Raw genomic sequence first — 11,135 nt, 5'->3', positions numbered from 1 at the left:
AACGTTAGAAGATCATAATGAAAATCGAAATCAAGTATAAATGATTGACTTGATGAAAACATGTATAGTATTTATTTGATATATATCATTTACATAGTTCTAATGTTTTGTGTGAAATCTTTTTACAAAAAGAGATTTGATTTTTAGGATGTCGATGAGGATGTGTGTGGGGTCTATTTGTAAACAAATCATGAGCTGAACATGGAGAGTACATACACTCATGTGGTATGTACCAACCAAGAAAGTCTTATTTGTCAATTAAGCACCAAACAAACAATCTTATCATAAGTCAATTAGACCATATATATGTATTAGCCATTCCTTTCTATACTTAATACATAGCGGATGTCTTAATAGGTTAATTAAAGGAAGGAATCCAGACCATAATTTTACGTCCCTTTTCTTTCATAATTTTACGTAAGCAACAAAGAAAAGTCCAAAAGCAAAATTCGGAGCTTTACGGGCATCCGTCATCATCTACTTACAGCCACTACTTAGCTGTACATAAAAATGACATGACAGGCGGGCGGGCGGGTGGGCCCCATCTCCATAAACTTTACACAAATTTCACTACTTAATTTACATCTCTAATAAAACACCTTACCTTATCCTTGCTTATTATTATTGTTATTATTAAAAAAGGGGAATCAGAAGTTTGTTGCTATTTACTTTTTCTTCTAAAACAAAAAAAAAAAAAAAAAAAACAAGTCAACTTCCGCAAATGACTTTCCTTCTTTGATAGCATTTCAGATGGCTGTTATTGTCATTGTTGTCCTCTTCCTTGGAGTTTGATGCTTCCATGGAATACTCCATGCTTATTTCACTTTCACATTCAACATGAGCTGCTTGCTTTTCCTACAATCAATCAATAATTTAAATAGGTGTGTAAACAAGGACAAATTGCAAGAAATAAGTCAAATAACATTGCTATTTCCTACAATTTCCTCTAGAGGAAATCAAAATCAACAGGAGTTACCAAGATTTCAGGTGGAGCTGATCCATTGCCATTGTTGTCCTGGTTTCCATCATCAGCCCTAGCAAAATATTAATTAAAAAAACAAACAAACTTTTTCTGATGAGAAATAACTGTAATGTGTAATCTCCTCAATATATCAAAAAGACTTTCTTAAGTTAACCACAAACCCCTAACTTCTATCAATTCACTACATCACATAAGCTCAAAGAACAGAGTCCTAAGTCCTAACTTTTTTTTTTTTTTTTTTAAATACGGTTTAATTATAATTTCACTTGAAGTGTTTGGAAACATACTTTAAAGAATGTTGATCGATCATCATCATCCCACTTTCCTCAACTTTTTCTGCTTGAGACACTTCAGAAACAGCACTGACTCCATCCAAATCTACACCATTGCTTCCATTAACAGTCTCATGATTATTCTCTGCATCAAAATATAATTCTTTTGGTGATATTAAAGCATTTAACCAAAGATTTTTTTTTTTTGCCTTAAATAGTAAAAGGGATTGATAAAGAAAACACACCTCTTGATATGCTTGACTCTGCAGAGGGTGGAGCCTTCACTAAACGTTTTTGACACATTTGTGTGCCTTGAAAATCAAGAAAAGTGTAGCCTAAAAACTCCAATTTCTCTGATTCTGTCATTATGGAGAACCCAAATGATGATGTCCAAGTGTGTAGCACACTCGGGACAGCTGGCAAAACTAGTCTTTCCACTCCTAATTCCACCAGTTTCTGGAAAGCAAAAGATAGAAAATATTAATTCACAAAATGTGTTTGTAAGTAAGAGAATCTGTCAATGGAATCAGAATCTATCACACGTTTGGTAGGATTGGAATTCAAGATTGAACATTTTTTTAATTCACTTATAATTAAAAATTGCTTATTTTTAATTTATTTCAATATATACGTATTAGTCAATGAGGGTATTTTGTAAAAAAGAAGTATGGAATTACATTCTTTCCACTGTTAATATGGAATTCCAAGATTCCATCCATTTGACAATGAAACACACCTTGGAATGGAATTTGGAATTCCAATTCCATCGATTTCCTCTGGAATCCACAAACCAAACAGGCCTTAACAAATGTACTTTTTATGATACAATGCTTCAGTAAAAGCCTAAGGTTTTACCTTTTCAAGCTCATTCATAAGAGCATGACACATTCCACGCCTACGGAATCGGAATCGTGTGCCAACAAGCGGGATTTCAGCTACTTTCTCTCCATAAATCCTTGAAAATAGTAACAATCAAATGTAACAAATGTGTTTAAAATCAAGAATAAATAGCATATCTTTGTCATCATATTACCTTATTGTAGCTGCTGAAACAAGCTCATCATCTTTCTCCAAAAGAACAGTATAGAATCCTTTGAAATTCAAACGGTTTAGCTCTGACCTGTGGTTAATTTTACATAATTACCAGAAATCAATAAAAACTTATTATAAACAGTCCACAAAAATGAAAAACTAAATCTTACCATCTACCAAAAACAACATCTTCAACTATATCTCTTTGGGTGCGAGGTTCTTTAACAGGCTCAAAACACTCATGCATCACACTAATGGCGATATTCAGCTTGCTGTAACTCTCAGTTATTTCCTCCATATTTAAGGTTTCATCAGGTTTCTTGTGTTTCAATATTGTCCATGTCAAATCATCTCTCCCAACTGGAATCGGCTTTCCCAAAAGCTTGTTAATCCCCATAAATATCTGTAAAACCACCATGAGTGTGTTCATTAGTTAGATATTATGGTTTCCATCAATATGACACAACATGTTGTACTGCATTTGACATGACACAAGTCATAACAAATTGTTCTGCATCTGACATGACATAAGTCAGAACAGATTGTATTGCATTTGACATGACAAAACATGTTGTAATGCATTTGCTTGGGACTATAAGACAGATATCAATGGGAGAAAGAAATGCAATTAAAAGTTAAAAGATATTTATATATACCTCTTCACATCTCAAAGTACAAAACCAATTTACTTGAGGGTAGCTTTCTAGCTTCAAGAAACCTTCTTTCCTTTTTAAGCACCCTATATGATCTGCACCAAATTTATTCAAAAATCAACATAAATAAAAAAATACACCTAACATGAAAAAACCATAAAAAAAATTTGATCCCACATACATCTTCTTTCACACTGTTCACAACTTAGAACATTACTATCCGTATTTTCTTCACAAGCATCACTGAATTTATTTTCATCACAAATTCGACAACGACATGAAGGGCAGAACCAATCACCATCAGGGACCTCCTAAACAATCAAAGGAAATCAGAAACATTAATATAAAGTATAAACTCCAATTTTAGTATTAAAAATACATTCTTTAAAGAATCAAGAATGTTCACCTTTAATCCTAGGCAATGTGTGTGAAAAGAAGATGGACATTTGTCACATAAAACCAACTCCCCACCATAATGACAAACAGAACAAATATAATCATTGTCATTTATTATTGGACGCCGATTACCCTTCAATTTCTTGGGTTCAGATTTGCACAATCTTGCATTTTGATCACGTTTGAGTTGAATTTGACAATCTAATAAAGACCTACCATCTTCAAGAAAAATGTTAGCAGAAGGTCGTCTTAAAGTACTTCCAGAATGCAACTCAAATTTAGAAGGACTAAAAACCGTTTCACAACAACTACATGTTATCCCATCAATCGTTAGCCACCCTTCTTTCATTATACTCCCATCTTTCCTATTAAGGTAATATACTTTGGATCTTGATAAAATGACATTATTATCCATCAACCAAGACAAAACGGTTCGTGGGGTTTTGTGTGTTGGTGAAATCTCTTTGCGGGCCCGCTTGCTTGACCTTAACACACGGTTTTTTGTTGAAGATTTTCCCGTTTCTTGATTTTCTTCATCTAAATTCAAGAAAGACGCTTTTGCCCTTGGTACTCGTGTAGGTGCTGCTGCTTCGATGCACAAAACACCGTCTTTTTTCTTGATTACAAGCTTCCCTATAACTTGCTCTTTTCCTTTTTCTCTTTCTTCTCCTTCATCTTTTTCAACATTTTTCATGGGCCCACTACAAAAACTCTCCAATAGATACTGGTTACATGCTTCGCGAAAAGAATAAAACTTTTTCCCATTTGGTGAAGTGTACAAAACCTTTCTAGACATATCATCAGCATACGAATATGTCCATCCAACTGCAAACAAATGTTTCTTTGCTTTATATTGCATATCATTAAGCTGTTCACGTTTCCTCCTCCAAATACCAGATTTTTCTAATGTCATGGAATAATAGTCAGCCACAGCCTGTGGACAGTATTCGGGTTCAACCACCACTAGTGGTGGTCGAGGAGGCGGTGTATATGGCTGAAGGGAAGAATTTTCAGATGCAAGTGCACCTGAACATATAGCATCACAAGCAATAGAAAGTGACATGAACCGGTGTCCTTTAGGGGTAGTGTAACGGTATCTAACACTATCTTTCTTTATTGAGCTTGCTTGATCTTTCTTGATCTCAATTGTCCAACCTAAAAACGATAAATGTTTCCTTACTTTTGAAGTTAATGCTGCTGAAGGCTTGTGAGAAACACGTTTGAACTCATTGTACTCAAAGATTGAATCAGGACAACACTCGGATTCAACAGCTAAACCAGGTTCAGCAAAACAACAGTCGTTTACTTTTGTCCATTCATAAATATTTTCAGGTTTAGTACTCATGATCATGTCTTGATTCGAATGTACATTTGAAAATCCAGGAGGACCCATGTCATCATCATCATCATCATCATCATCACCATCATCATCATTATCATCATCATCAACATCATTATCAAGCTCGTGTTCAGAGGGTATAGCCGGAAGAGATTCAAAGAAAGATGGTTTGATCTTTGGAATAAAATCAAGAATTTTTTTGTTTATATTCAAGATTCCATGGCCTTCACGCTGTAACCTACTGAAAAACTCCACCATTGTCAACTTCAAATTATCTACAATAACCTCTTTAACAGTCTCTTTCCAGACTTCCCTTATCTGACAAGTCCACTCCTTCATTTCTCTCAAAAACTTCTTCTTCATTCTCAATTCATACCAAATCTGTTTGACAGAAACAAGAATCGGCCATTCCGATTCCAGTTCCTCAAGAACTTCAAGGAATACCCAATTCCCACGAAGCTTCCATTTATCAGTTTCTGGATTCCAGTCCCGAGTAAACCGTAAATTCTCAATTTTAGCTCTAAGCTCATCACCAACATCTGGAAAGAAAACCAGGCGTTCATCAGATCCATCATCATGGTCAAGAACAACACCTTCCCACCATGCATCTTCATGAAACACATCCACACATTGTCCATAATGGAGGCAATTCAAATTACACTTAAACCGAGGAGGCACTGGCCTTATTCTGCCACGATTCTTATGAAACTTTGATGTATTCCTGTCAGGTGGGAGTTTGTGATTCACTGGAAAAGAAGCTGGAATGGAATCAACAAGGTTATCAGAATCATCATCATGTGTAATGTGATCATACTTGACCACACGAATCTGGTTTTTACTATCGATTACAGTTGCACAGTGCCAAGAGCCTTCAAATCCTTCTTCAATACTCCTTACCTGAAATCAGTTTCATAATTAAAAGCTAAAAAGATAGTTTTTTGGTGGATAGAATTACAATGCATGGAATAACAGAGCTCAAAATGGAAGAAACATAAAGAACCCCCAAATTTCTTAGCTTTGTATTCATAAACTTGGAATCAGTATAAATTTTTGAAGTCGTGAACTAAATCAAACATAAAACCCTACATTCATACAAAGAGATAGCTGTCCCCCATTAAAATCATACTAACCAAAGAAATAGTTACCGATTGAAATCAAACTAGTTAACATTCCGCTTCAAAAACCCCAAATTGATAATCATATCGACCACTGATCGGAATCTTGAAACAATAAAAGAACACAATGTAGGCAAAGTCAAAGCATGCAATCAGTCAAACAAGTGATAAACAGGAAAATGAAGCAAAACCAGATTAAAACCCCAAAAAACAAGATTTTAACCAAAACCCTCACAGACACACAAACACTGATTCTGGTGTACCATGATCGATAAACCCAGAAGCGAGAAAGGTTAAAAGAAGATACAGTAAAAGAGGTCGAAATGGGGGCAGTCATTACTTCCACTTTTTCGTTTGGAAGAAGCTTATGAATCGGTTCGAGTTTCTTGCGTTTTCTTGATCGCTCAGAAATCATTCCTGCCGCTTCAATGTCCTCCGCCATTGATGAGGTTTTGGAGGTGTGAGATTGAAATTTAGAGTCTTGATCACCAGTCTGAACGTGTTTGGTGGAGGGTTTTAGTATTTCACTGGAATCGATTCTTTAAACCCAAATATTTAGATATTACATTGAGGGGAATTCCCGAAACGTTGTGGCCAAGTAAGAAATTAGCCAATTGATGCTTCACAAAAAGAAAAGAAAAATAAAAAGAAATTAGCTTCTTGCATTATTTCTCGATATCCCCCCACTACTATCGTATCAGTATGTATACATAGACATGTCGCAGTTAAAGTTCCTCAACAACGATGAAATACATGGTCCTTGTTTAAAAGGAAAAACAATATATATGTGTGGGAAAATGATAACTTCTTTAAATAGATTTTTGGGTTTCAAAAACCAAAAACACCATTATTCCATTATATAAATGAAATATTTGGAAAATATATATAGCTAACTTTTCATGTTGGTTTTATGTTTTATCTTCATAAATAAGTTCGTTTATTAAAAAAACAATGGTTGTTTATTTTAGTAATTTATATTTAATGGTAACTAGAAAGGTTACCCCGCTACGCGGGGCCCAGAAGCTTTCAATGTTGTTTCCGAATTGATAAATATGACAGACATAGAGAGTGCAATGATGAAAAGTCTGGGCTTTGCCCCGGACAAAAAATGTAAAAGTTTTGACTGCAAGGACCAAAAGTGTGAAAATGGATAAAGAATTAAAGGGGTAGGAATTAACAACTTTTTAGAAAAGGGATCAAAGTTGTCAAACCATTAAAGTTTTGTGGCCAAACTTTAAATATTAAAAGGTTCCAAAAAAGTGTAAAAATATTGATTGCAAGGACCAAAAATGTCAAAATGGGTAAAGAATAATGAGCAAAGTTGTCAAAAAACATCCAAATTTAGTATTCCTAACTTCCAACAATAATACAGGGACCAATTCTGCCAAAAAAATGGGAAGTTGAATGGAACACAAACAAAAGGACATGAATAAATTAATTAAAGAAGTACAGGGACCGGAAATGTAAATCAAGTGGCCAAAATTGGACAAAGTATGTCAACTTTACTATTCCTTTCTTCCATAACTTTAATATATATATATAATAATTTGTTTTTATTACAATATTGAATTTCGAAAAGTTTACTTAATTATAACAAACACTTCAATAATTTGGATTTTTAGCAACAACACGTGGTCGGTGTTAGGTTTTAGTTTTAAGCAGTGATATGTAGCTGATGAAACTTTATTAAAAGAATTTCGAAAATTTAAACATTCATCGACACCTGTAGTCGTTGAAATATTTATTGAAAGATTTTGAAAATTCTAATGGAATATTCTCCAACGAAATTATGAATTGGCTCCGATTCATAATAAGTAAGGCGGCAACATTTCAGTTGTTCAAAAAAATGTAAGGCGATGACATGTCGTCACTAAAGATGATATAAAAAACATTTAATTAAACTAGATGTGTGTCTGCGCAAAGCGGCGGTGATCAATAGCTTTTTTTGGCGAATAGTTTCTTATGGAGAAATAATTATTAGATTTTATCATTAGTTAAAGTTTTTTTTAAAACAGAAAGTCCCGATTATTTAGTATTTTGTCCAAATTAACGAAAAAAAAACAATTTTTTATATTTTAACAGGAAATGACAAATTAGGTGATTTTTCTAAAATAATAGGACTTTTCTGTTAAAAAAAACTTTTAAGACTTTATCAAATATTTTCTCAAAATAATGAGACTTTTCTGCATAAAACTCTTACTTATTATGTAATAAAAATTACCACTTTAAATAAAATATTTATGTTTATACTCTATGTTTATATTGTATGTTGATACTATTGATGTAAATTAATTAATATTGGTGTTTAGTTTAAGAAATATAAATTAATTTATATATATAAATTTAATATTTTAATATTTTCATTTTGTTTCAAATTGAATTTCTTAATTACACTCCTTAATCCAAGTCTTCAAACTTTTGGCAAGTATTAATGAATTATTTATGCATAATTGATTTGTATAAAAAGTTTTATAACCTATATCTCTTAAAATTCAAGATACGACTAATATGTTTTATAATATAGTATAAGATATATTTTTTTCATTGATATCTTTTATACTACTGATTAAATTTGTTCAATTTCTCTATATATGTCATATCCTATGGGGTGGTGATGACCGACGACCTCTCTCCCCCACCTCTTCAACTTACTATACTTAATTGATAAATTAGTTGAGATAATTAATATATATATATATATATATATATATATATATATATATATATAAAAACATTATTTCACATGATTGGTTACTCATATTTTTTTCTTTTCTCCTTCTAATTATTTTATAGGAAATACATATGAATTGAGAAGAAGGTTGTAGTTGTCATATAAAAATGTTATATGGTGAAATATGTCATGCGTTATACGATCTTCTTTGGATATATCAAAGATTCAAAAGATCAATCCATTCTATCGGTTTAAAGGAAAGATATCAAAGATTCAAAATCAAAGGAATGATATAGTCCATTGCCTAAAAAAAAAATTCTATATATCTTTTAATTCTATAATTTTATTTTGCTTGATATTTTTAAGTTACGTACATTGTAATTAGATATTATAACTGTTTTGTTGTGTTAGATTGTAAGAGTGAAAGATCAAAAATAACAGTTAATATTGATGTATATTCTATGATGTTGGATCATTCTTCAAATGTAAGAATATCGTTTCTTAATCAATAAAGTAAGTAATTAATTATATTATAATGTTATAATAGTAGCGAAAAATGTTAGAAATGTTACAAACATTTGTATCACGAATCGATATGTATTATTATGAAAATCTTTTAACATTTGTGGATTGTTGAAAATTTATGATTTATTATTTCATAAGTATATTTTTTTATTAAAACGTTTAATCTTGAATTTTACCATTTTCTAACACAACATTAGTTCTAAAAAAATCACTTGCATATAACTTTAATGAAAATGTGTTTTTAATATAAATTTTAATTTTGACACATTAGTAGTAATAACCGGTAATGTACTGTGAAAATTTTAACACTTTCGTTTTTTAAAGAAAAATATCAAGTAATAGTCTAAGCCAACATTTTTAATAGTGAGCTTTAAGGTTTTTGACATAATTATTGATCGAGATATTACATGATCATATTATTAATTTAATTGAATACGTACAATTAAATATTTCAATCCTATGTAATTAAATCTCATAAGTATCAATTAATGACAAAAAAAACATCAATTAAGGATCATACTTGGAATTTAAAGAGTTCTATTATTAAATTACGATTTTAATATAAAAATTAAAGAGATGTGTAACCTAAAAAGTCTTTTTTGACAAAATGATTTTTTGACTTATAACTTTTTCCAAAATGAGTTTTTTAAATGTGTTTGGATTAACTTTTAAGGAGACAAAAGTCAAAAAGGCAAAAGTCTCCAACATCTAAAACAACTTTTTTTCCTTCTTACCAAAAAATAAATTTAAAAGAACTTTTAGAATTACCAAACACCTTTTAAAATTTTAACTTTTTCAAAAAAAAACAAAAGTCCAAAAAGTCAGTTTGAAAAATAATTTCAAACACCCTCTAATTTTAAATGAAAATAAGTTTTGAGAGGATAATATGACGCTTTTGAAACAAGAGATGAAAAAACATTAAAGTAAAATACAAAAGAAAAAAATGGAAATGAGTTGTGGAATAAATAGTTTAAACCAACGTTTTAGTTGTAAATACGTCATATATATATATATATATATATATATATATATATATATATATATATATATATATATATATATATATAACGCACATAGATCTTAGGAGCAGTAGAGTTTATGTAGTTTTGATTTTGGCCACAACACTTTTTCAATATTATAGTTTTCGTCCCTTGTTACCTGGCCTTCAGAATTTGACCACAAGATTTTAAGGGATTGACAGTTTAGTCCTTGGTCTTCATTTTTACTGGTCGGTTTTTTATTTTTGGACACGTGTTCTGTTCATATGCAAAGGCCTTCGTGACTCCTCTTCTCCACCACTTTATCAAACAAATATCGATGAAGACGATAACGATGCCTCTGATATCTATTCTATATGCCTTTTTCTTTCTCCCAAATTAACTCCACCTCGATTAATCATCTTCAAATGTCGATTATGAATGAAATATTAGGGCTATAACGATATTTGATGGTGCTCAATGAAAACTCAATCAATTTCGATTTCGATGTCGGGTTTAATTCATTCGAGTAGATACGTGGTGCCTCCCCTGGATTCAATCCTTCACATGTTCTGACGTTTGTTGTTTCATTCCTATTGCTAAGCGATTTCTCGAATGTGCATATTCTCCCATTTCCTCCACTGCATCGGTATGTTTTTCTACTCTATTTTGTCCTTTGATTGTTTCCTGATTGCTACTGTTTATGTGTTTGTGTTTTTCTTTCATCTTGTGTTTTTTGTATTCTCTTTGTCTTTGTGTCTTCTATGCGTTTCTTGAGTTTGTTGGTGTTTTTGTGTTTATGTTTTGTTGCAATGGATTGTTACCTTTGGATTTCTCCATGACGAATTCTTACATGACCTAAGTTAATCAATTGAAGGTTTGAGTTTCCAACTTCATTTTCTGAGTATTCTACATAGTTTAAGAAGATCTCCCTGTTACTGGAAGAAAAAAAGTGTAACACCCTGTTTCGATTCGTTTCATAACTCGGGACCGTAACCCAAAGATCAAGTATCATAAGGCTTCAGGCTTTGGGAAAATAGAGGTTTTAGCCCAACGATAAAATGGTAAAAGCGGTGTTTCTAAAAGATCTAGTATGCTCAAGAATCATACTATAGTGATATTGCTAATTAACATATGATACTAAAGGGTCACACTAACAACAACTTGATACAA

General features: G+C 31.8%; 1 protein-coding gene across 3 annotated transcripts; it reads right to left on the bottom strand.

Moving 5' to 3' along the window:
• Window positions 1-384: 384 nt before the first annotated feature.
• Window positions 385-6,481, bottom strand: LOC145129757 (uncharacterized). 3 transcript variants are annotated; one of them, XM_079064555.1, is made up of 11 exons: window positions 6,130-6,481; window positions 3,346-5,571; window positions 3,121-3,250; window positions 2,943-3,034; window positions 2,457-2,689; window positions 2,288-2,374; window positions 2,110-2,209; window positions 1,500-1,710; window positions 1,270-1,417; window positions 977-1,015; window positions 385-855 (listed from the first exon to the last, which is right to left on the bottom strand). In XM_079064555.1, exons 1-11 carry the CDS (start codon window positions 6,229-6,231, stop codon window positions 816-818), a joined length of 3,408 nt encoding a protein of 1,135 aa, XP_078920681.1. In that variant the 5' UTR covers window positions 6,232-6,481; the 3' UTR covers window positions 385-815. The 3 variants fall into 3 exon arrangements, with proteins under 3 accessions (XP_078920681.1, XP_078920679.1, XP_078920680.1); XM_079064553.1 differs by having other exon boundaries at window positions 977-1,034; window positions 6,130-6,480; XM_079064554.1 differs by having other exon boundaries at window positions 977-1,034; window positions 1,270-1,399; window positions 6,130-6,478.
• Between the last annotated feature and the right edge of the window lie 4,654 nt (window positions 6,482-11,135).

The sequence above is a fragment of the Lactuca virosa genome, chromosome 8 (genome assembly GCF_052849685.1).
Source record: "Lactuca virosa cultivar CGN04683 chromosome 8, Lactuca_virosa_CGN04683_v6, whole genome shotgun sequence".
In the NCBI taxonomy this organism is placed as follows: Eukaryota; Viridiplantae; Streptophyta; class Magnoliopsida; order Asterales; family Asteraceae; genus Lactuca; species Lactuca virosa.
Note: the sequence above shows the minus strand (reverse complement) of the source record. Positions and strands in the feature narration are given on the sequence as shown.